The sequence below is a fragment of the Felis catus genome, chromosome C1, assembly GCF_018350175.1.
Source record: "Felis catus isolate Fca126 chromosome C1, F.catus_Fca126_mat1.0, whole genome shotgun sequence".
Taxonomy (NCBI): domain Eukaryota; kingdom Metazoa; phylum Chordata; class Mammalia; order Carnivora; family Felidae; genus Felis; species Felis catus.
In genome coordinates this window covers 203,246,366-203,271,593 of record NC_058375.1, presented here as the reverse complement: position 1 = coordinate 203,271,593, position 25,228 = coordinate 203,246,366, and the positions used below count along the sequence as shown (strand labels likewise).

Genomic DNA, 25,228 nt, shown 5'->3' with positions numbered 1-25,228 from the left:
TCCCTCCCCCACACACTCATACCCATCACAAGTTAGGCCCCTCTCAGCTCCCCAAATGTCCCCCAATACCTCTACCATCAGCCACTCCCCTCGTCTACTATAGCACTCCTTCCTGTATCTGCCAGCCCCCAAATCTCTAAAAATGGCTCCAATGCCTCACTCCAAACACCTCCGCTCCTTGCCACCCCCTGCCACGACAACCTTCATCCCTCCCACGCCCCCCCCCCCCACAGGCATTTCCCACCAGGTCATCACATGCTCCTAGCCTCCATCACTCAGCCCTCTACCTCCACCCATCACTCAGCCCTCTACCTCCACCCCAGCCCCCTGACTCCATCCCTCCCTGCCCACCCCGGCCTCCCACACACCCCACATCCTCCTGCCTTCCCAGGCCCCTGGCCCCATCTACTCCCTGACCACCTCACTCTCTTCTCTCTCCCGGCTGCGCTCTTGCTCCCTTGCTCTCCTGCTCTCTCGGGAGCTGCCTTGCGGAAAGGTTCCGTTCCTCCCAGAAAAAGGCCCACATGGGAACAGGAATGTGCAGAGAGAAGAAAAGGCAGCAGCTGCTGAGACAGCAGGCACGGAGGGGGCCCTGGGGGGGGGGGAAATCTGGGGGACAACTGGAGCCTGAATGGGCGAGGTGAGAGAGGGCCCCTGGGAAAGTGGAGATCTTGGAGGGGACGAGGAAGGGACAGAGGGGTCCACGAGACCATGGCGATGGCAGCGGGAAGCCAGGGCCGGTGGGAACAGGAGGCTGTGGGTGGTGACGGCACAGGAGGGAGACGGAAAGTGTGGGAGGACAGAGTAGGTAGCTGGGGCCAGGGTGGAAGCAGGGGCGGTGGAGAAGTGCACAGAGGGATGGATGGTGCAGGGGAGGTGGGGATGAAGGCTGACGGGGTGGTGAGGGGCAGTGCAGGACAGCATGGTGAGGTGGAACAGTGCAGGCCTGGGTGAGGCCATTACTTACACGTGAATCGAGAGCGCCCGTCCTCTGTATAGACTGAATGCGCTGCCATACAGGTCACTGGCCACCGAAAGGCTATCCTCTGACCCCCAGCTTGCGCCCACCAGATTAGCTCGAGACGCCCGTACCAGCGGCTCCACCCCCAGGTGCCGTGGCCCGGCCCCGGTTGCCTGTGCTTGCCTTGGGCTGCCCGGGAGGCGGCGGGTGCCACCCCTGCTGCCCGCTTCCTGCTCCAAGACCGTCTGCCCGCTGCCCCACCAGCTCACTTGCTCCTCTGAGGTGCCTGTCACGGAGGTCGGGGGTGTGTCCAGGGAGGTGCCCACCAGGGTGTCGGAGCCCCCTAGAGAAAGGAGCACGGTGAAGCCCGGGCACCTCTTGTAGGAAGCCCGCCTGCCTGCTCTTAGAGCAGCCCAGATAGCTCACCCGTGGGGGTGCTGAAGTCCCCGTCATCCCGAAGCTCCAGGCGCTGGGTCCCCTGCACATCGCTGATGTCATCCTCGCCCGTCTCCGAGTCTGGAGAAGAAGGGGTCTGTGTGGGCAGGGCCCTCCTCCCTCTGACTCCAACTCTTCCCTGTGTCTCCTCCCGCCTCCCCCCCACCCAGCAGGCTCCATCTTACCACCAGCACGGCTTCCACACCTATCTTCTCCCCTCTTTTGCTCCCCCACGTCCCCCTGCCCTTCCTGGGCTGCTCAGGCCAGTCCCGTGGCTTCACCTCTGCGCCCCTGGCTACTCACCCCTGCCTCCCTGGTAGTGCTCTCAAAGCCACCTACCATCCCCCCTCCCAGACACTTAATGGATTACCAGGGTCTCAGCCCTCCCCCTCCTCCCTGGTCAGTGATAGCTTAGGTTCCTGTGCAGCCCCCAAACAACAAGATCCTAGGTTCCAAGGCTCTAAAGTGTGGGTTCCAATACTCCAGGAACAAAGGGGAGTCACCTCAGAGTCGTACTGTCAGGGCACTTGACCAACCGCAGGGCCAGCCTGTCCTCCACCCCAAGCCAGCCGCCGGAACACATCAGGGTGCAGCTGAGGCAGGGTGAGGAGAGGCCAGGATCGGGCAGGGAGAGGGGAGTGGAGGGCTAGGGCAGGAGCCAGTTTCCTACCGTAACTTTGCTTTCTGCAGGAGCGGAAAACTTCGCTTCCATAGGAGCAGCAGGAGAGAGACATGGACAGACTGTTATCAGAGCGTTTGTGGTGTAGGGCGTGGTGGGTAGGCAGGACAGAGGGGGCATGAGGGTACCCAGTGCCCAGAAATGCCCTGTGGGGATGGGGGAGGGGGAGGGAGGCACCTGGAATGGGCAAAGCATCTCTCATCCTGACTGCCTGCAGGCTCCCACTGTGCCCAGCTGGGGAGCACACCTGTTTAGACTGGTTATTCCAACTACCCCAGCAATTCTGTATCCCTGGCACTCTCACTGGTGCTGCCACTGGCCACGCACACACATGTACACACATACATCTGCTTGTGTTGAGCCCAGTCACAGACCCAGGCCCCCCATTAGGGGTTAGGCCCACCCTCCTTAAAATACTTGCGCTGTGCTTTGACCCTTCCTTGCAAACCAATCTCCCCACCTGTTCTGCATCATGATGTGACAGCTACCCTCTTCCTGATCCCTCTCTTCTACTTCTGAGTGGTCCTCAACAGTGCCCAGTGGTTAGGCGAGAAGCAAAGTTTCCTGGGCATACTTTTAACTTTCCCAGGTTCTATCAGGTTCTGTGCCTCAGTTTCTCTATGAGTGCTATGACAAGCAGGAGCCACGTGCTGGTTGTCAAAGCATGGCAGTGAGCTCATCGCCACTTGGCCCCACAGATGGAGAACCCTGAGCCCAGGCCCATGTTGGGGTGTGCTAGTGAGTCCCTCCCCCTCCCCCGCCATTGTTAGGTTCTCTCTCAGAGGGTACGGGGCACCTCCTTGAGTGGGTATGGATGTGTACTGGGGGATCCCACATCTCATGGGCTGTCTTCCGGGCCTGGGTGCCTCATGAAGGGACATGGACCAAGAAAAGGAGTGGGCATGGGCTAGAGCAAGGAGCCCATGGTCCACGCACCATGGGTGAGTCGGCCAAAGGCCCGGCGGGAGTGGCCGGTTTTCTGAAAGAGAAAAGCCAGAATGAATTGTTGAGGGGAAGGCTCACTCCTGATGTCCCTTACTTCCCATCGAAACCTCTATGTTAAACAGAAACTCGGTCCAGGGGCTGGGGGGGGGGGGCGGGGGGGGTAATGCACAGAGACTTAGGGCAGCCAGCTTCCTCAGTAGGGAATGTTTCCACTCTTCCCAGCCTTTCAGCCCTCCCAGCAGGAGCTCCAGGCTGGCTACCCAGCTTGGCTCTGGGGAGGAGCAGAGGAGGAAGGAGAGAGAGGACAGCAAAGCTGTGGGTCAAATGCTGGGACTCTGACAGAGGCTCACAGGACTGGGGACCTGAGCGACACCCCCCCCCCGCCCCGAGATAGAAGCTAGGGGATAAAATAGGAAGCTGACTGACGTGAAGGAATAGAGGGGGGGGGGGGTGCTTGGATGACTGGGAGATGGAGGGACGAGGGCACAGATTCCTGCTTGGGGGGGTAGGTGGGTGAGGACAGATACCTGAAATAGGTGTCAAGCGGGCGGGGAGGGTGATGGGGGAGCAGAAGGCAAGGTCCCCCAAGGACCGGAGCCTCACGAATGCAGGAAGGAGGCCCGGGTACGCGGAGGACAGGGCAGGGCTTAGGGAATTTATTGCGCTCGGCGCGGATCCCTGTGCGTTGCTTCCAGGAGCTCGGGAAGATGGAAGGCTCCAGAGTGGGGGGGCTGGGGAAAGCCGGGGCGGGGGGCCGGGGTTGGACCGAGGCGAGAGGGGACTGGGTGGCAAAGAAGCCAGTGGGTGCTCCACGCCGAACTGCGGCGGGGGCCTTCCCGGGGGGTCGCGGGGATTGCGGGCAACTGGGGGTCTGCCCTTCGGCACGGGGAGGGGCCGGCGCGCGCGGCACGCAGTCTGGGGAGCCCCCCACAGCGCGCCCGGCCGCGGCCCTGGGCCGCTGGGTGGGGCGGGCGCGGCCCCGGCGCCCCCTCCCCCGGGGCCCGGCCGCGGTGACCCGCCCTCCCTTGGGGCGCCCAGCCCTGCCCGCCCCCTCCCGGCGCCGCCCGCCCCCGGAGCCCTCACCTGGAAACGCTTCTTCACCCACAGCTTCTTCATGGCGGGGGAGGGGGCCGCGCCGGCGGCCGGGCGAGGAGGGGACGGGCGGGGGCGGGGCGGAGTCGGAGGCGGGGCCGGGGGCGAGAGGGGGAGCGGGCGGGAGCCGGCGCCGGTGGCGGAAGGAGCCGCGGGGCCGCTGGAGCCCGGGCGGGGGGAAAGCGGCGGCGGCGGCGGCGGCGGCGGCAGCGGCGGCGGCGTCCAGAGCCCGCCCCTCCCCCGCCAGCCTGCACCCCACCTGGCGCCCCTTCCCAGGCCTGCTCCCCTGCGACCTCCGGGGCGGCGCTCACCTGCCTCCGGTCACCCCCGCCCCGCACCTGCCTCCCGGGCCCTGGGCACATGGGGAAACTGAGGCACAGAATGGGGTGCAGTGGCCCCTATGAGAGTTCGGGCCACCCTCTCATTGGCAGCCCGACGCGGTCTCCACGCCACCCCCACTCGCGTCCCGCGGGGCCGCTCTGGAAGGTCAGCCGCATCTCGACTTGCTCACTCCACAAACATGCGCACACTCCACTGTGCCAGGCAGTACCGAACTCGTCACCGCGGGAACACGCCGCAGGGCCACAGCGCCGGGCGGGGGCGTCTAGGTCGCACACTGGGTAAAAGTCCTGGTGGGTGGGGGCTCCGTGCTGCCATGGACCGAGACTAAAAACCCTCTGGCTCCTCAGGAGAGCCAGAGAGGACCCTAGAGTCTCTTGATGGTAGGTACTCTGTCCCTACCCCGTGGCGCATACGCGCGCGCGCACACACACACACACACACACACACACACACCAGCTAAGGTGCCCAGAGATACTATTATTCACAAATAGGACCCATTTTCTCATTCATAGGTGAGTGTACTCCCAGGCTTCCTTTGTCCTTCTCCCATTCAGAACCATGCACTCTCTGCCTACACAAAACTCAACCCTTCCTTCCCCCCACCCAGCAATCATTATAAATAAGTTTCTTAAGCATTTACTAAGTGCCAGGCACTTTATAAATGTTACCTCATTGACAACAACCCCTTATGGACATTTAACAGGCTCCATTTAACTGACAAGTGACTAAGGCTCAGAGAAGTCCTATCACTTAGCCAAAGCCATACAGGTTCTGTGTCACCCTGTCCTCCAGATCCAAATCCCCACCCCAGCATACACAAGTAGTGCCATTCCTGGCTTCTGAGCTGTGACTACAAAGTCATCTTCATTAACAATTACTGCATGCTTAGTATGTACTGAGCATTGTGCTAAGCACTTTTACATGAATCAATTCATTTAAGCTTTACAATGAGAGGCAGGACTGAGGCAGAGAGAGGTTATTTGCCCAAGGTCACACAGCCAATCACTGGGGGAGCCAGGATTCTAACCCAAGCACTGTGACCGAGTTATTGACCACTATGCAATAAAGCCTCACATGCTAATAAGTCAGTATGTTCCCTAACTTTATTTCTTTAAAACAGGGGTCCAAAATAAATACACAGCCAACTGATGAGTTTTGTTTAGCCTGCACTCTTATTTTAGGTGGGGCATGGACCTTCAAGTTCAGCCCCTGACGACAATACCTCTCTGTTATTAATTTCTACTGGGCTTCTGAAGTTATTTGAATTTATGGACCTTTTTTTTTTTTTTTTTTAGTTTGAAGTCATGTCTTGTACATTCTGGGTGCACACAGGTGGTCCTGTTTCCCAGAACCCCAAAGGCAAATGTCGCATGTACAGGCATGTGCATGGTGATGTACACTCAGAGCATACACGTGTGCGTCCATATCGGTTCCAGTCAGAGCACCCTGGACACCCACAGGCGCTTTCCCTGCCCACCCCCAAACACACCCACTCACAGATGGGGAAGCTGAGTGAGGAGAGGGGGTAACTTGAGCCCCTGTTCCCCAGGAGAATCCGAGGGGCTGGCACATTCCATAGCAAAAATAACCAATGGGCAGCGGGCGTGAGTGACGGGACAGCTGGGCTGAGGACAGGCCTGTGGGATTCTGTGTTCCTGTTCTGGGTCTGCACTGCTCACCCCCACAGGGCTGGCCTGCGATAGGCTTGCAGGGTGGGCCACCCCCAGCTGGCCCTAGATTGCCCCATTTTTCCCTCCATGGCTGGACAGGTGTGCCCCTTTGTCATTTCCCCAAACCCAGACTTCCAATTCCCTCACTGCTAGCATTTCCCCTTCCAAAGAAAGCCCAGCTCATCATGCCATGCCCGATCTCTCACACGGACCCTCCTCAGAGCCAGATGCACCCACTCCCCTCCTCCTTGCCTCTTCTCTTTCCTTCCTGGAAGGTCCAGTTTCTCCCTTCCCTCCTTTTGCTTACCCTGCTCTGCATTTCTGACATGCTGTAATATTTTTGCTTATTTATTGTGTTGCTTGCATATCGTCTGTCTCCCCTCACTAGGATGTAATCTCTAGGACAGGAACTTGGGGGTTTCCCCTCCTCTCATGTAGCCCAAGCACCTGAAACAGTGCCTGGCTCACAGTAGACACTCGACAAAATGAGAGGGGAGGGCAGAGCTGGGGATGGTGGGGACAGGGATGGTAAAGCTTCCTGGAACAGCTCATTCATCGAGCCCTCCTCCCTCCTCTGTCCAGACCCAGACCCTTTCCTAAGAAATAGCTGGAGCAATGGCCATTTCAAGTTCCACTCAGGATCTTCCCAGGAGAGCCTTCCCTGGCTTCAGGAAAGTTCTCCTGCATGGGCTTTGGCTACTTTGGGGCTTCTCTGCTCCTGTCTCTCTTTTATCCCAGGGCTCCTCGCTGCTGCCACTCTGGCTCCTCCTCCCCTACCTGATGAGGCCTGGGCATGAATGGATGGCGACACTCTCCCCACCCATTCCCAACTCCATACTAGTCTCCTCCTGGCTTTTCATCCAGACATTCCAAATTCCTGGTGAAAAAGAGTACTGCAGAATATTCCTCAACACAGGTTCTGGTGTATTCCCACCTTTTCCTTGCTGAACAAGCCCTCTCTCCCTGTCTCTACCTCTCCTCTCCATGCTCTCAAGTCCCAGCATGGTCCACTCCTATCTGTTGGCCTTTGGCCCTTCTGATTGAAACCAGAGTCTTCCAGACTCCAGCTACACAACATGCAACTAACAGGGTAAGCACTGTCAGCTTGCCCCTTCTCTCGGCTGTGCCTTGTTCTCCTTACTCCTTGCCCTTTAAGCCTCCACCTCCAACCACACATGTCCCAAGCTTTGAGGGTGGTGCTTGTTCTGGTCACTTGATTTGCACATAGCTCCACAACCCAGTCATGAAAGAGAATGCCCACCTATCTTGGACCAGCTACGGGCCAGAAGATGGCTTTGGGGATATGGTTGGGAGAAGGATCGTTAATGATGATAGATCCTTGCCTTTAGTCTTCCCATGCTTCTCTTCCTGAGGACAGGCAAAGTGGACCTGAACCCAAAGACCTGGCTTTCAGATCTGGCTCTGACACCTCTCTTAGGCATGTGACCTTGAGTCAATTCCCTCTTGGAACGCCAGTTTTCTTGTATGTGTAACCATCACAACAGTAATCTAGGCTTAGAAGATTAAATAATGGAATGATAGAGGGTTCTGTACACATGCTAAGGATTCTACAGGTAGCCTACATGTCTGCCATCTTCACTATTCCTGGTCTTTCCTCATTTCTACACCCCAAATCCCACTCTCTTGTGTCCCATCCTCCAAACTCTCCAGCCTGTGGCCCACTTGTCTTCTTAAGGCCTCAGTCTCCCCAAGCCATGCCAATATGCCTCCATCCTTGAGCTAACATCTCAGGAGGAGTGCCAGGAGCCTTAGCATCACCCTGTCTTCCGGAGCCAGACAGCAATCCCAGCCAGGAAACTGCCTCCTTCTTCTGCAGCCAGGTCCTGGCTTGGCTTCCTCGAGAACCCTGAAGTCCTCCTGCTGTCGATCCCCACCAAGAAAAGTTTTCCATGAGTAAGTCTGAGCAATGCTGAGCTGCTGGCCCAGCTGCCTCTGACCAAGACCTGTAACTGTAGGGACTGGCAGTGGGGGCGGGGGGCGGGGGGCGGGGGTGGGGTGGAGGGGACTGGGCAATAGGAGGAGGAGGAAGCCAGACTCATGCAGTCAGTCCCCCACCACCACCAAGCAAAGCCCTGCCCTCCCCCAAATCATGCGAAAGGGGCGTAGTAGTTAATTAAGCACCTAGTTCTTCGCAGCGAATCAGATCCCCCCCCGCAAAATCCAGCTGAGCCACCTTCTATCTGTATAAGACATGACATTTAATCCTCTCCACCAGCTCCCCCAGGGTTGCTATGGGACTTCAATTATATATCAACAGATATGATAATGTGTCACCTGCCATGCAGTACTGTGGGGCTCTTCATAACATTACAGATTACCACCAAGAATAATTACCAACTGATAATAATTATAAGACTGGTCTTGGGGTAGGGGCGCCTGGGTGGCTCAGTAGGTTGAGGGTCTGACTCTTGATTTCGGCTCAGGTCATGATCTCAGGGTTGTGAGGTCGAGCCCTGCATGGAGCTCCGTGCTGAGCAGGGAGCCGGCTTAAGATTCTCTCTCTCTCCCTCTGCCTCTCTCTCATAAATAATTAATTAATTAATTAATTAATTAATAAGACTGGTCTTGGGGTAAAGATTTTGCCCGTAGGCAAAAGCTCTCAAATGTGACTTATGACTTGCTGCAGCCCACTCCTTTTTCTGTTTTAACATAACTGTCAAAAGGCCCCAAGTCCAGTCCCCGGGGCACCTAGGGTCCTTTCCTACCCCACGCCTCTCAAACGTGCTGTTCCACCAGCGCAGCCTGGAGACCATCCTCCTGGCCTCTATCTAGATACGCCCCGCCAGCATTCAGCCCTGCCAACCATGCCACCCAGTTTACAGAGGGACTGAGGAAACACATCTTGCAGGAGGGCTCTAGCACCCTGTCATTCTCCCCACTCTGGGGAACCAGAGCAGGCTAGAAGGCTCTCCTCTGAAAGAGAAGGTCTGGGCTACTCCCCATACAATGGACAGCTGCCCTCCCTTTCTCTTTCTCTCTCCTACTTCCAGAACTCCTTGAGTGGTAAAAAGCCCCCAAGGTGGAAACCAGGAGGAATGGGCTCTTAGTTCTGGGGTGGCTATAACTAGCAATATTTTTCTGGCAGATCTTTCTCCACTCTGGACTACAGTGTCCTCGCCTACAAAAGGAAGTATTTGGAGCTACTGTTCTCTGTGGTCATTTCAACTTGAAACAAATATGGCACTCCTCAGTGCTTCCTTTCCCCTCCCTAAAATCTCTCTCCCCCAGACTGTATTCTCACCAACCTATCTATCATGCACTTCGGTTTATGTTCTGTTTTTGGTCCCCTTTGCCCCAAGGGGACCAGATCCCCAAGGACTCCGATCCTCCCCCAGTTCAGAGCACTACCAGGATGGGTCTTCTTCCCCGACTCCTGCGCCTGGCCAAGTACAAGGCTAATCAAGAGAAGCCAGCCTTGACCCTCTCCGTCCCAGGCTTGGCCACAGGAAGTCCGAGGAACCAGGTGTTGAAGACGGTGGGGGTGAGCAGGGTGGCACGCAGGAGAGAGGGGGGATGCTGACAGAGGGAGGTTGAGCCCCTGCTCCATCTTCCGACACGCTGTAACTCAGAGTCAGCTACCGAGGTCCCCCATCCTTGTGCCTCCTCCTTGTGTCTACCCAAGGGTGCACCCCTACACAACACCACCCAGCTGGAATGAGAATTCCCTGTTGAAGATGCCTGGGACACACTCAGTGATCAGTGATCCCCACGCTTTTTGCCATCTCCCCAACTCCAGCCTACTTCCCCAGGATTCTGGTTCTGTCTGCAGAGAGGAACTGGCGGGCTTAGGGGCTGAGAAAGTTAAGGAAACCCAGACACTGACCCCGGGAGAGTCCGCCCTGGCCTGCCCCCCACACCAGCCCCAGCAGGACCCTGAGGACCAGGCCCAATCTCGGTCCCCTCCCTTCTGCCTCAGATCCACATCTGTCCCTTCACACAGGAGCCCGGCACTCTACGCCCACATGGGCAGGGGCCCAAGCACAGGCCTGAGCATCCTCTTTCCACGCCCTCTGAACCTCAGGTAGACATACATGGCCGATTGGCTTTCCATCCCAATTCCACAAACCCCCATCCCTCAACTGCTTGTGCCACCAGACCCCTCCACGGCCCGCATAGGTACACACGCACATGCATGTGCACACCCTTGCATGTGGATTCTCAAGCACCCTCCTCCCTGCACACCGGGGAGCCCCCAGACCTAGCTTCACTCTCTGATGCTCTGTACTCTGTTCATAATTGTCTACCCACTGGCTTCTTCTAACTAGCCTGGTGCCCATTACACCAACCCTCCCCAGCAACGGACTGTGAGGAGCTTTGACCCATCCTTTCACATCGCAGTGGGACCTGGGGAGCCCGCCCCTCTTTCAGACATGTGCACACCTGTCAGGGGTCCCAGGTCTAAGTTATCTGAGCTGATGAAGACGATTTTTCCCCAGGAGGACTCTCTTTACTGGAAACTAGGAGGGCTTTCACTATGGAAGTCCCAGAGAGGCCTGAGTGGGGCTCAGGTTTTGCTTAGCAAATGCTGACCCTTGACCTCTGACCTTCCTGTGGGGGAAATCTCTCTACTCTGACACCCCTTTCCCCCCAGCACACACTTTCCTCTTGATGGGCACTTCTGGGTCAGCACAGCTAAGAAGCCCGAGCACCTGGGAAGAGACCTGGGTGCACCGGGACCTCCCCACGTTGCCTGGCAGTCCTTGTCCGGCTCCGAGCACCCCTCCCCACCGGGCACCCCCGCCTCCCCATTACCTCCGACCTCCAGCACCGTGAGGACAGCCTCACAGGAGGCCTGGCCCCGCTCGTTCTGGGCCCTGCAGCTGTACACGCCGGCGTCCTGCGCCCCGCAGCTCCGCAGCCACAGGCAGCTGGGCTCAGGGGCCTGTGGGGGCAGGGGCTGCCCGTCCCGGAACCAGCTGAGGCTGGGCTGGGGCGTCCCGCTCACCGCCACCCGCAGCCGCACGTCGCTGCCCGCCAACACCGCCGCGTCCTTCAGGGGCTGCAGGAAGACCGGCGCCCCGGCCGCCGCCCCTCTGCCGGCCCCCACCTTGGCTCGCTTCGGGGGCACCCCGGGGCTGGGGGGTGCCCTCATGCCCGCGTCCCCGCCTCGCGTGCCCCGGGCTTTCTGCATGGCCTCTGCGAGCTGGGCTGGGGAGAACGCTGGAACCGGACGGCCACGGGGGGCACCCGGGGGATGGTGCCCTGGGAGACGAGTCCTGGGGGGCCGGCGCCCTGCCTTCCTGCCGCCCGCCCGCCTTCGGCCTGTGTTACCCAGAAGGTCACCAGGGCGGCCGGCCGGTTGCGCCTCGGGGGCTATTTTTAGGCCCCCCGGCTCGGGTTGCGAGGGAGCAGTGGAGGGAGGGGGCAGCAGAGGAGGGGACTTGGACTCCAGACTGCCCCTTCCCTCTCTCCAGGAGCCCCTATCTCCGACACCGGCTTAAATGGGGGCCCTGATGACTGGTTCCAGGCCCCATCCCCCATGGTGCACCGCCCCCGGCCCACTCAGGAGTCTGGAGTCGGATTACCCCTGGGCTCATCACATTGCCCTTCCTTCCACTCTCCCCTGGTGCTGCTGATTCCCAGCTGGGGGAGAGGGAGAGGAGGTCCTGGATGACATGTCTAAGAGCCAGATGGGGAAGCAGGCCACAGCGGAGGTGAGTAGACAGCCAGGAAGAAGGACCAGTGGCCACCCCCAGCCTCCATGTCAGCCTGGTGAACAGTAAGCCCAGGAACAGGGAGTCAGTGGATTCAGGCTCCCAGCTGGTCCTGCCCTAACTTGCGGGGTGGTACTGAAGCTCTCTCAACCCCCAAGTCCTCATCTGTTAGAAATGGGTAGTTGAATAGGGGTTGCAACAGGCAGAGAAGGGTGGAAGGATGTTCCAGGCAGAGGGAACAGCATGACCTAAATCAGAGCAAGCTGAAAGTAGATGACATGTTCGAAGAGTCAGAGGAGTTTGGAGACATTGAACTGCAGTGGGGTGGGGTGAGTGGAGGTTTTGCTTGCAAGGTCTGTATCCTGATGGCAGTGGGGCGCTGCTACAGGGTGTTACACAGCAGGATAACATGGTCAGAGCTGTGTTTTAGAAGGATCCCTCTTGGCAGCCATGGTGCGCAGGGTGAGTCGGAGTTGATGGGAGAGCTGGAGGTCAGTTACAGCGTGGTTCTCAAAGTATGGCACCTGTTGAAAGTACAGACTCTCAGTCCCCACCCCCAGAGACCAAGGTGCATCGGGGGTGCTGGGAGGGTCCAGGAATCTGCACATTTAACAAGTGGCCCAGGTGACTCAGATGCATCTAAGGGTTGCACTTTGACAAACATCAAGATGGGACATTACTGGTCTTAAAAGTTCAAGTGAGGGGACGCCTGGGTGGCGCAGTCGGTTAAGCGTCCAACTTCAGCCAGGTCACGATCTCGCGGTCCATGAGTTCGAGCCCCGCGTCAGGCTCTGGGCTGATGGCTCAGAGCCTGGAGCCTGTTTCCGATTCTGTGTCTCCCTCTCTCTCTGCCCCTCCCCCGTTCATGCTCTGTCTCTCTCTGTCCCAAAAATAAATAAACGTTGAAAAAAAAATTAGAAAAAAAAGTTCAAGTGAGACTTTTGCAATGGAACAGTTTATATGCTGACTGGTGGTAGCCACATGAATCTACATATGTGATAAAATTGCGTGCACACACACACACACACACACACTAATGAGTGCATGGAACACTGGTAAAATGTCAAGAAAGTGGGTGGCAATTTCCTGGTTGTGACATTGTACTGTAGTTATGCAACACGGAGCCATTGGGGATCGCCAAGCGAAGTATCTTTCTGTATTGTTTCTTAGAATCTCATGTGAATCTACAGTTATCTCGAAAGAAAAAGTTACACAAAAGTTCAGGTGACAGACCCAGGCCTGAACTTGAGCCTCGAGGAGTGAAGCCTGGGAGGGCAGAGAGGAGCCCGAGGAGGAGCCCTGAGTCATTCTGAGATGCAGAAAGTTACTCTCAATGTCACCTCACCCCCCACCCTCACTCGGGAAGACCAAAGTCAAAGTGTGCTTATGCATGTGAATGCAGAGGGTACAGAAGAGACAATTTAAGCACTGAATTATGTCCACAGGGATTAAGAGCCTTGAGGAATGAAATTTCTTTGTTGTTTGTATGCATTAGAGCTTACTCTTTGTGCTGTTCAGTTCTTTGGGTTTTGACGAAAGCACAGAATTGTGCATCCTCTACCTCAGGACCATACAGAACATCACCCTAAATATTTGCCTGAATATCCCTTTTGTGCTCAACCACATCCCCTCCGCCGATCCCTGGAAGCCATTGATAATGAAGTATTAAACATGAATGTAATTCTAAAAAGATAAAAGTGGGGGGGGGGCGGGAGGCTTCACAAGCAGATGGAACATCAAGAACAAAGAACTAGAGGGGCGCCTGGGTGGCTCAGTCGGTTAAGCGTCCCACTTCAGCTCAGGTCATGATCTCATGGTTTGTGAGTTCGAGCCCTGCGTCAGGCTCTGTGCTGCCATCTCAGAGCCTGGAGCCTCCCTCTCTCTCTCTGCCGCTCCCCATCTTGAGTGCTCTCTCCCTCTCTCTCTCTCAAAAATAAACATTAAAAAAAAAAAAAAAAGAACAAAACCCAGTAAGCCAAAGCCACCTAGCACTAGACCTCAACAACTCGCTCAGAATGCATGCAGTTAGGTGGTCTGTAAATGTTGACTGGGTGGTTGGTTGGTTGGTCAGTTGGTTGAATAAATGAACTGTGTGGTCTTGAGTAAGTCACTTAATGTCATAGAGGTTCAGTTTCTTCATCTATAAAATGGGGTAGCCCAACTCAGGATTTATTCGTTCATTCAACAAACATTCTTGAGTTCCTATTCTGTGCTTGGCACTGTCCTAGGCAGTAGGGATATAGCAGTGGACAAAAAAGACAAGGATTCCTGCCCTGCGGGGGAAATGGAGCAGGGCAAGGGAGATGGGAGTGTGGTGGGGCTTGAACTTTCGAATAGGGTGGTTGGAGGCTCACTGGGAATAATTGAGCCAATCTTAAAGGAGTGAGGAAACAAAAGGTGTGGATATCTGGATAGGACTGCTTCTGGCAGAGGGGGGAGCGTGCCTGGTAGGCTCCAAGCAGAGCCAGGGGCCAGTGGGGCTGGAGGCAGTGGTAGGGAGGGTAGAGGGACATGAGGTCAGTTGGGTAGCAGGGGCCAGACAGCAAGCATCTCGTAGGCCATGGCACTTTTATTCTTAGTGAAAACGGGAAGTCATCTCGGAGGATTTTGAGCTGAGGAATTACATGATCTGACTTAGGTTGTTGTGATGGCTTTAAATTATTATATTAAATATTAAAATGAATATTAACTATTTAACAGGGCCTGGCACAGGGCCTGGAACATGGCTTGTGTATCTCCTGGCAGAAGGTCCATAAGGGGGGGCATTCATTGATGTGTGCTCAGGGGTGTGTGGGCCCCATAGGGAGGGCACAGGCCCGTGTGAGTCACTGGTGCCCTCTCCTGGAGGAGCCCGTACTAGCCGTGCCGGTCAGAAGCCAGCAGGTTCTGGCCAGGCCCACCACCCGGAGCAGCTGGCTACAAAGCGCTCATCTGTCCCTCAGAATGGGCCCCATAGTGCTCTGCGGCCTGGCGCCGGGCTTGGTGTGTGCTGCCAGTCTGCCCTGCCTTGCGATCACAAGCCTATGGTGTCATGGAAAGAGATCTGGACTCCGGAGGCCAAGGAACCTGGAGCCTGGTCCTCCTGTGCCATGGAGATGCTGTGTGACCTTGCCGGTTCACCCCACCTCTCTGGGCCGTGGGGAGTTTCCTCTGGAATGTAAGGATGCACCATGTGCCTGGCACACAGCAAAAGGTCAATAAATGTTGGTTGGATCAGTGAACGAAGTGGGGGCCATCAGCCTTCCCAGTAAATATTTAATTTAGAGACACGTAAATAAAAGTGCTCGGTGGGTATTCATTCAACAAGTACTTAAATATTTAATGAACACCTTCTATGGAGCAAGCAAGCACTCTCCCAGGCACCAGGGGAACAGTGGTGAGTAAAATGATGAACCACCCCCCCCCCACCTTGGTTAGCTGATATTCAGGTGCTGAACCGAGGCCATTGATGTATTTGCATAAGTGTTCTGGGCCACCAGGTGAGAGCAGGGAGAGGGAGGCGTAATTGGGTAGAAGGTGCTGTCTCAGGGGCAGGGGGAGGAGGAGGGTAGTCAGAATGGACAGAGAGGGCAGGACAGTGTCCGCTGAGCCCTCAGTTCCTGGCCCAGGGACATATTTGTCTTTATAGTCCTTCCTACCTCACCCCTCAGGTGGCGTCTGAGTTGGTCTAGAACAGGTCTCCTGGGTCTAATGTGAAGCTAGTCAGCCCTCCATGGGCTCTCTTATTTCATGATGTTCAGAGTCTTACAGGAGAAGATACCAGAGTGCTCCAAGGAAAAGGGAGAGTTTTTGCCATGGAGGTGATGGGGTGCATATATATGACCACATGGAACCCAGATCTTTTTTTTTTGGCTTGTTTTGTCCATTCTTTGGGAGCACCACATCCATGTCCCCTGCCCTAGAGTCCCTGTATCACTGTCCAACTCCCAAAGAGATAGGCAAAGCAGAGGACTTAGAACCAGAGGATTTCTATTTAGGTTTTTTGCTGTTTTTAAAGATTTTATTTTTAAGTAATCTCTACACCCAACGTGAGACTCGAACTCACAACCTCAAGATCAAGAGTCAGACGATCTACCGACTGAGCCAGGCAGGCACCCTGAGCCAGAGGACTTCTAGGCCCAGGAAGGCTCTGCTCAGAGAATGCTTCCCCGCTGGGGACACAGGGTGGGTCTGGACTTCTCTCTTCTCTGAGGACAAGTGGGTAGTAGTTACCGGAGACAGAAGTGTGCCAAGGAGGAGGACTTTCTGACTTGCAGAGCTATCCCAGCTAGAAGGGGTCACTATGCAAGTAGTATGTTCTCTGACACCAGAGATATTCAAGCAGAGCTTGACGACCGCTCATCAAGGTGTTGGGGCGAGGCTGGGGAGGGGACTCCTGTATTGTGGGGGTCACTGCCTCAGGGACTTGGGGTCTGACTATAAGAGTTGAAGATGCCTAGACTCTCTCCACTTTAGTGACTAGTCTACACCTACCCTTTTTTTGGAGGGTAGGGATGCCTCTAAGACCTCCCCTGACCTACGTGTCCCTTTAGCCTTTGTGGGGTAGATGAGTGAACATACTCATTTAGGGGAAAGAAGAAATTGCTGAGAGCCTCCTGAAATCACTCACAGATACACACACTACCTCTTATCCACCTGAGCCTAGCCTCACCCAAACATGTCTCTCACAAAGAAACTAATTCAGACTCCAGGGCCCCCACCAGGCTCAGGGATGAGAAGCCCCTCACCCATCCCTCCTCCTGTATCCCAGGATGGGGACACTGTAAACGCTACTCCTGACTGCATTTGGAATTTCACTACGGGTTGATTGGGGTAGTTCTGGGGTCCGCAGGGTTCATCCCACTAGATCACTGGGGGGAAAGAAATGACCATGAGTCACCAGTGACAGAGGGTGGGGACCTGGGTGTGCCCACGGTGCTCCCAGGGCAAAGACAGAGAATGGAGCCTTCTTATAGGGAGGGGCTACACAACCCAGAGGGAAGGGGCAACTCATGAGGGAGGGTGGCATCCAAGGAGAAGAAGAATGATAGAGACACCAGAAAGGCTCTGGAAGTTTCTGGAAAAAGCCAGTTAGGAGCATCAGCCTAAAGACCTTAAGACTAAAATCCTATTAGGTTTTTTTTTTTTTTTCCTTACAGACTGTGCCTGAGTTTACTACATTTGTGATCTCTACCCTCTTCTCCTCTCTTATAAAGAGTAATCTCTTAAATCTGTGAGGACTAACTTGAAGGTTGAGGCCTATACGGATCCATCAGGCTTCCTAAATCTTAGGTCCATCTGGAATTTTTTGGAAGGAGTAAAAACAGACAGGCTTCACTCCTGCCCCAATGGCTGCCCAATGACCCCTAAGCCTATATATTCTCCCACAGAAACCTTTAACACATCTGTGTTAATATTTTATTCTAGGACTTCCTAATGCTTTTTCATATGTCCTACACTCCCCTCTCCTATGCTTACCAAATTGTCCCCAAATTTCCCTTTGGTATTTTCACTGAGATTGCATTGCATTGAAATTATAGATTAATGTAGGATGAATTGACATCTTTAGAATGTTGAGACTTCTTCTCCAAGAACAAGATAAAGCTTTCCATTTTTCTTAACATTGTTTTCGTTCCTGAATCAGCCCTTGTTCATCGAAGGTGCTCAGGCAGGTTTAATGGGAGGAGGCTGTGAACTTCTTCGGGGAAGGGAATAGGGGAGTTCTACTTCAGGGCCGGTCTGTGTCCTTCAGGAAGAGCAGCAGGTGGTGTCCCTGGGGCTCTGATCATCTCGAAGTGGGGTAGGGGGCCCAAAGGCAGCTGCTCAGGAATTGGGGCCTAACAGGAGGTATTCAAGGGTCCCTTTAAAAAGTCTCCTGCCCAACCCCCCTCCACCACTCACTACATGCACACAGCAAGGCTGGGAAGTTCTGGGAACAGTAGGGGTGACAGGCCCTGGGGGACAGTCTGACTGGGCAGGAGGGCAGCGCACAATCCATCTCAAGGGGCGTGCGACAGGGCCCTGGGGGCCCCCAGAGGCAACCAGGCAGTCAACACAGCCAGGACATGCTAGGCTTGTGCTTCCTTTTTATTGTTTCTGTCCAGAGCCCCTGCTGCAGGGGAGGGGCAGGTATGGAGGGGGGCACCCCTCCCCCTGCCTGAGACCGCTCTCTGCCTCTCTCCTCTCCTCTCCTCTCCAGCATCTCGCCCACCCTCTCTCTTTCTGAATCTCCTGCTCCCACATCTGGCACCTTCGGGGGTTCCCTCTTGCAGCCCCTGCTTTCTAAGCCCACTGTGGGAAAGGAAGGGGCCATGGGGTCAATTTCAAGCCCCCATTCCCACAGGGGCTAGTCTCCCAGTCACCTGCCCGGCTTGTTGGGGAGGCTGCCCTTTCTCTCTGACCCAGGCTAGGGAGTAGGGAGTAGGCACGTCCATAGGTTCCATCCTGATCACATGGGGTCTCAACACCCTGCTCAGGAGCCCTCTCCAAAGCCAGAGGCTAGAGCCTGAGGTCACAGAGGTAGGAGGGGCAGGGGCACTGCTCTGCCTTGGCTCCATCCTGGCCCTGCCCAGCACACCCTGAGGGCAGCCAGGAGCCAGGCTCACTCATCTCCAACATCCAGGACTCACACAGCTGGGGCTGCCTGTGCCTGGGCAGGGGTGAGCCATGTCCCCTGTAGGGGCCATGAGCAGTGGCTGGTGAGCAGTGGTCAGAGGCTGTGAGGGGAGCACTGTGGCTGGGTGTGGTGACCTGGGATGGAAGGAGGCTGGCTTCAGGAGGCAGTGAGGACAGGGGCGAGGATGGTCTCTGATGGCAGAGGGGTCTCTGGCTTTAGAGCACCTCATGTTGCTGCTGTGTGGCCTCACTGACGACCTGGGGAAGAAGAGAAGCCCAGTGCAAACCAGTGCTGGCAGGAGAATGGAGCCCCAGTCCTGGGTTGCCCCCCAACTCCAGTGCAGCAGGACCCCCTCTCCTTCCAGGTAGAGGCTTGAACCAGCACAGTTGGTGGAAGGCACCTGGCTGACAACCTCTCAGACACACCCCATAGCCCCCCCTCCATGGGTAAGGGGACCAGGCAGATGGCTCACCTCCCCATCCCGGGTCTCGATAGTCTTGATCATCACTGTCTTCTTGGTATGGACCTCAGAACCCCTTTGCTCAGGGCTTGTTTCTGTAATAGATCCAACCACATAATCAGCCTGACCAAGTCCAGGCCTGGGCCACTCCAGGGACTAGAAGTTCATCCCTGGTTCCATGGGATGGAGCCCAGAAGTCTCCTCCCCCTTCAAGATGGGCCTGTTACTTCTTCAGCAAGACTTCATAACCTGTCCTTGAGCCCAGCATCCAGCAGCGGGCTCTGCAGACACTGGGGCCAATCCCATGGCCGGGAAGGGCTCAGAAGCCAACAGATGTGCTCCAGCTATGGGCTGATTTAGAAGGGTGGGGGACCCTTGAGGCCCCAGACCACCCAACATTCCCGTTCTTCACACACCTCTTTGCTCCCTCTCTACCACTGGGTTCCAACACAGCCCTGCATGAATTTGTACCCGGAAAGAACCCCAACCCCAGCGTCAAGACACTCTTTTGGAGGACCTCATGGCACCCAGCCCCCTTTCAGACTCCAGATGAGTAAACTGTGTCTTAATGAAAGAGAGACAGACAGAGAAGTCAGCTACTGATTCATCGTGCTGGTGGCCAGTCACTTGCCCCTCTACACCCCAGTGTCTTCACTGTGAAACAGTAACAATGATACTTGCACTGTCATGGCCACAGAACCATTGGTTTGAAAAAGCATTAAGCAGTTTCAGTTGCAAGGCTTACGCTCGGGTGTCTGCATAAACTACCAACTGAAAAAAGAGGTTCTGAGTTTTACAGGGCAGGTCAAATTTAGGTCCTGAGTATTCTGAGTTTGGTGTTCATGAATCTTCTTAGCGAGCAACCAGCCTGTGATGAACGTTGTAACTCGGTGGGGCACGGCATGTATTTTTCCCGATGGAAATGAACGTCGAAGATATAAAAGGTTTGATCTAGGAAAGGCGATCCTGCCAAGGGCTCCGACTTGCTTTCCTAATGTATCATTATAGCGCGTTTTTCTGCTCTCTGGGGCTGGAAAGCTACTCGATCTGCATATTACTAATGTCAGAATGGCAGAATGCCCTAGGAGCTCGTTCTTTTAATTGTTTGGCTTTGCTAAGGTTTGGCTCCATTTTTTGTAAACATGCATCCAACATCTTGCTCCAGCAGACTGGAGGTGTTCAACAAGGAGCTGGGGGTGGGAGTGGGAGTGGTAGGGGATGCTTGGCAATTTGCCAAACAGACACTGGCTGGTGGGTGCCTTGTAGCCCAGGGTGTATGGTTCTAGATGCTTTTGCTGCCAGACCCCCAAGGACACCCCTGGTACCTTCAGAGTTTGGGTATATTGGGAACATCTTGCTGTCAGACGGTGCCTCTCCCTAACTTCCCTCACCCACCTGCAGCAGCCCCCTTTCTCTTTCCCAGACCCCAGCCCTGTCCCCACAGCTCCATCTTCCCTTCCTGGTTGGCCTCGGGCAGTGCCCATGCCGGACGCCTGCCCCTGCCACCCAGCATCCACTGACCAACAGGCACTCACCTCGGAAGTTGAGAGCAGAGAAGGTCTGGATGGGGATGTTGATCCTGAAAGGGGAGAGACCAAGCCCCCAAAGGGTTAGGGCCCTCCGTCTCTCCCTGTGACCCCCCCCCCCCACCAAAGCTTGCCCAGGCCCCCTCTAAAGACCATTGTCAGCTGTCCCTGTCCCATTGACCTTAACACTCCCACCTTCATGCTACTAAGGGCATGGGGTCAAAGGTCAACTGCAGCTATCCCAGGAACTGTTCCTTCTGGAAGGATCACTCATTCCATCCCTGACTTGCTGGCCTCACATCAGTACTCCCAGCCCCACTGCCCTTTCCAGTTCACCAGGATTTCCTTCTTCAGGCACTGCAGGGTGTATCGATAGCAGCTGTGGGCAACATCCATCATGTATGCCCACCCTCCAGCCAGGCTGGGAACCTCCAGCCCACCCACGGGAGGGCAAGTGCCAGCGTAAATGCCATCCCCATTTATGCCTAGTGCTGGGAGAATGCAACACTGAGAATGCAACTTGAGCCACCTTAAAAGGTCATTATATGTCCATGTAATTCTATGAAATCTGAAATCTCTCTATGTGCAGTCTATCTAAACATGTCTGCTGATTTTTTAAAACCTTAGATATTATCATTCTTATGAGTATCAATAGGCGTCATTTTTTTTTTTTTTTTTGAGCAATTGACCTGTTTTAAATTGAGGTTAGGTTTACATGCAGGGAAATGCACAGTTGCTTAGTATACAAGTCAGCAAGTTTTGATCAATGTCTACATCCATGTAACTACCAGTCTAAATCAACATATACAGCATTTCTAGGGCGCCTGGGTGGCTCAGTCGGTTAAGCACCCAACTCGTCATTTCAGCTCAGGTCATGATCTCACGGTTCGTGAGATCGAGCTCTGTGAGCCCACTCGGGATTCTCTCTCTCCTGCCCTCTCTGCCCCTCTCCCACGTATGCCCTCCCCCCCCCCCTCAAAAATGAAGAAATAAACAAACATTAAAAAAAGATGTATGGCATTTCCATCACCCCAGAAATTTCCCTCACATTGCCTTCTAGTCGCATGTCATTTTTGGTATCTAGAGGTTAAGTTGCTCTGAGCGTGTCATGCTGTCTTATCCTCCGAGCATGTGTATGTGTGTGTGTGCGTGTGTGTGTGTGTGTGTGTGTGCACTTGTACACCCTCAGTGCACGAGTCTTGCACTCTTCTTCTTAGCCTGTGTCCAAGGCTCTCTGCTTGTCTCTATTGGCCCCTCCTTTACCTTCCTCATCATCCCCTACTCTGCTTTCAACTCCCCCTTGACTGGCAGTAATATTTTATTACTCGTTGCTGAACATGGTTTTATGCTGCTGGTTCTTAATTCTGAAGGTGGATGAGGGAATACTTATGTTTCTCTTTTTATAAAAGCTATTAATTAAATCACCTTTACCCAGGTGGCCTTAGTTAATTCTCCACAATTAGTGGTGTGGTGGCCTCGTGTACAAAATTATTTCCAGATCTTGCTAAGGTGATCCTGAGCCCCCCTCCCAGGGCAGGAATGGGCGCCTCAGCACTCCCCAGAACCCCACCACCAGCCCCGGCCTCGCCTCTCACCGGCTTTCCTCGCCCTCCAGCAGCTTCCGGTAGGTGGCGATCTCCACATCTAGGGCCATCTTGACATTGAGCAGGTCCTGGTACTCGCGCAGGTGGCGGGCCATCTCATCCTTGAGGTGCCTGATCTCTTCTTCCAGACGTGCAATGTTGTCCTGGTAGCCACTGGCCTCACTAGCAAAGCGGTCTTCCAGCTCCCGCATCTGCCTCATTAGGGAATCGTTCTGCAGGAGAGGGACACCCAGGTCAAGAACAGGCATGGAGGGGTGGGCACTAGTGACCCGGGATGGGGAGAGACACAGCCTCAGAGCTAGGAGGCAACCCCAGATGGTCAGGTCCGGGAGTGGGAAAACCCTTCTGAGCTAGGGGACCCTGAACTCAAGTGAAGTCTTATGTAGAAACCCAGAGAACAGAAGTGATAAAAGGAAGCATCAATGTTCACCCTCTCCACCCCCACCTAGGAGCCCCATAATTCCTGAGAGTCCAGCTGAGAATCCACCCATCTGTTTTCATCCCTGTGGTAGATATAAAGAGACAGAGGCCCAGAGAGGGTATGTGATGGGAACCAAGGTCACAGAGGGAGAGTGTGAGCTGTAGGCCTGAAGGATCGGGCTGGGCAAGGTGGGCAGGGACTCACGGTGCCCTTGAGGGCATCGATTTCGCAGGTGTAGGACTGGATCTGGTGTCGGTACTCCATCATCTCCTGCTTGGCCTGGCGCAGCGCATCGTTATTCTTGTTGGCTGCCTGGGTCAGGTCGGACACCTAAGGGTAGGGCGGGGCATGAGAAAAGGAGAATGCAGGTAGGGATGGCAAGGGACAAGGGAGCGTGGAGACCTGGCTCACCCTCCTCCCCATGGACAGAGCAGAGGAAGCATCTCTAAATAGGGATGGAGGGGGACAGAGGAGCCAGGGCGCCTGGGCCAGGTTACCCACCTTTGACTTGTACCATTCCTCAGCTTCTGAGATGTTCTTAGCTGCAATGGTCTCATACTGAGCCCGGATGTCCCTGAGGGCAGCAGTGAGGTCTGGCTTGGACATGTCCATCTCTACTTGTACTTGTTGTTCCTGAAGTTGGGCCTGTAGCTCTCGGATCTCCTGCAGGGTGCAGCTGGGTTTCAGTGCTTTTCCAAGACCCACCCACACAGCACCCTCACAGCCCCGTTCCCAGAGCCTTGCACTGCCCCCCATCCCTTCCAGCTGCCCTCACCGGGGTCTAAAGACCCTGAAGATGAAGGCTGAGGGCATACCTCCTCATGCACTTTCTTAAGGAACGCAATTTCCTCGTTGAGAGATTCAATCCTGCGCTCCAGGTCAATTCGAGCTAGAGTAGCGGCATCCACGTCCTGGGAGTGATCAAGCAAGAGGGACAGGGTCACTGATAACCCAGGCAGGGCAGAGGGAGACCAGGGGTCACATGGGGTGAGAAGGGTAAGGCTCTACTGGGGGACCAAAGAGGGCTCACCGCTCGGAAGGCAGCCAAATTGTTCTCTGCTTCTTCTTTCAACTGAATCTCCTCTTGCAGCCTGGCCAGAACAGACAGACAGGAAGTGACAGTTGGTGGGGATAAAACTGGCCGTGGAGATGCCTGGGTGGGGGCTGCCCAGGGAGTGGGGCTCCCACAGTGTCGGGAGGCCTGGCTAGAGGGTAGAGACAAGAGGCCCCGCCCACCCAGGGAGGGGACAGGAAGTGGTCCAATTTCTTCCCCAGAGCCACACCCCGGAAGTCTATGTCCCCACCAGATTGTGACCTCCCTGGGATTAGGAACTGTGTCTATTTTATCCACTGCTATGTTCCTGGTTCCCAGCCCCAGCCTGGCCCATGTAGGCACTCAATTATTGTCTGTGTCCCAGTGGAAGGACAGTGATTCTGCTCACTTAAGCTGTAAGAAGCAGGACCTACTAACACTTGCTCTGTTCTTGTTCCCTTTTCAGATGGGAAGCCTGATGAAGCCCACCACCAAGTCCTCCAAGTTTTCTGGGGACTGCAGCTAGCTCCTCCCCTTTTCCTCTAGCTTATCCATTCCCTCTGTGAAATGGCACAGCCTCAGCTAGGGACAAGGACCAAGATCTGCTGTCTACCCACTTCCCCTGGGCCCCCTTACAGATGAGCTGAGAGCTACCACTTGGATTCCCCAGCCCCTGCCTGTCCCAGCCGGCCCCATCCTCCTTGTCTCCTATCAACCTCTCCTCTCCCTCTGACTGAACCCCGACCTCCTCCCTCCACTCCTCTGCCTGTCCCCCGTCAACACCACCCCAGCATCTTAAGATGCTCTTAAGGAGGCTGTCCACAGGGCCCAGGTCTCCCATTTGCACCCCCAGGAGGTCCCCAAGAAAACTCCTCCTTTGCAGAGTGAGAGCACGAGGGAGGGAGAGACCTGCGGTCCATCTCTCCTCGGAGGACACCGTAGATGGCTCTCTCCCCGGAGTGGGGAGGAGAGGAGTCCCTGGCACCCTGGGGGCAGGCAGGTGCTGACGGCTGCGCCCCAGCCCCCAGGCCTCGCCTCCCGCGCCCAGCCCATGGAGAAGGGGTTCCGGGAGCGCCGGGACCTCACTTGGCCTTGAGCCGCTGCAGGTCGTCCAGCAAATTGTCGCGCTCGACGTCGACGCGGGCGCGCTGGTTGGTGAGCACCTCCACCTGGCGCCGCAGCTCCCGCAGCTCCTCCTCGTAGATCTCGGCCACCCGGGTCGGCTCGCGGCCCTTGAGCCGGTTCACCTCGGCGGCGAGCGCCGCGTTCTGCTGCTCCAGGAAGCGCACCTTCTCGATGTAGTTGGCGAAGCGGTCGTTGAGTTCCTGCAGCTCCACCTTCTCGTTGGTGCGCGTGGTCAGGAACTCCTGGTTCACGGCGTCGGCCAGCGAGAAGTCCAGCAGCTCGCCCGCGCCGTAGGAGGAGGAGGAGGGCACGCGGGCCGTCCCCAGCCGGCTGGCCCGCAGCGACCCCAGGCCCCCGGCCCCGCCCGACGTGCGCGACACCTGGTACACGCGGGACGTCACCGAGCTCGAGGAGCCCTTGGTGCCGAAGCTCCCGCGCGGGAACACCGGCGAGCTCAGCGGGGAGCCGAGCGGGAAGCCCGAGGCCCCACCGAACCTGCGGTGGTAGGAGGACGTGAGCTGGCTGGACGAGTAGGCCTGGCTCATGGTGACGGCGCGGGCGAGGCTGGGCGGCACGGAGGAGGCGGCGGGCGGCGGCCGGCCGGAGAGTGGATGCGTCGAGGGGAGATAGGGCCCCTTAGCCGTCCGCACTATTTGTATCCCTCC

At 55.9% G+C, this 25,228-nt stretch overlaps 2 protein-coding genes across 14 annotated transcripts in view; both read right to left on the bottom strand.

The window, feature by feature from the left end:
• SPEG (striated muscle enriched protein kinase) overlaps positions 1–11,592 on the bottom strand; it is a 56,658-nt gene extending 45,066 nt beyond the window's left edge. Inside the window, exons 1-5 of one of the 13 annotated variants that reach the window (XM_023259693.2) lie at positions 4,104–4,192; positions 3,012–3,054; positions 2,067–2,096; positions 1,388–1,477; positions 968–1,304 (exon numbers count right to left, since the gene is read on the bottom strand). In XM_023259693.2, the coding sequence (XP_023115461.1) occupies positions 968–1,304; positions 1,388–1,477; positions 2,067–2,096; positions 3,012–3,054; positions 4,104–4,136 (533 nt within the window). In that variant the 5' untranslated portion in view covers positions 4,137–4,192. The other 12 variants (XM_023259697.2, XM_023259695.2, XM_023259694.2 and 9 more) reach the window with 12 other exon arrangements.
• Positions 11,593–16,899: 5,307 nt separating this feature from the next.
• Positions 16,900–25,205, bottom strand: DES (desmin). The gene is made up of 9 exons (XM_003991178.5): positions 24,525–25,205; positions 23,436–23,496; positions 23,221–23,316; positions 22,907–23,068; positions 22,610–22,735; positions 21,976–22,196; positions 20,390–20,433; positions 18,867–18,949; positions 16,900–18,651 (listed from the first exon to the last, which is right to left on the bottom strand). Exons 1-9 carry the CDS (start codon positions 25,106–25,108, stop codon positions 18,610–18,612), a joined length of 1,419 nt encoding a protein of 472 aa, XP_003991227.3. The 5' UTR covers positions 25,109–25,205; the 3' UTR covers positions 16,900–18,609.
• Positions 25,206–25,228: the final 23 nt, after the last annotated feature.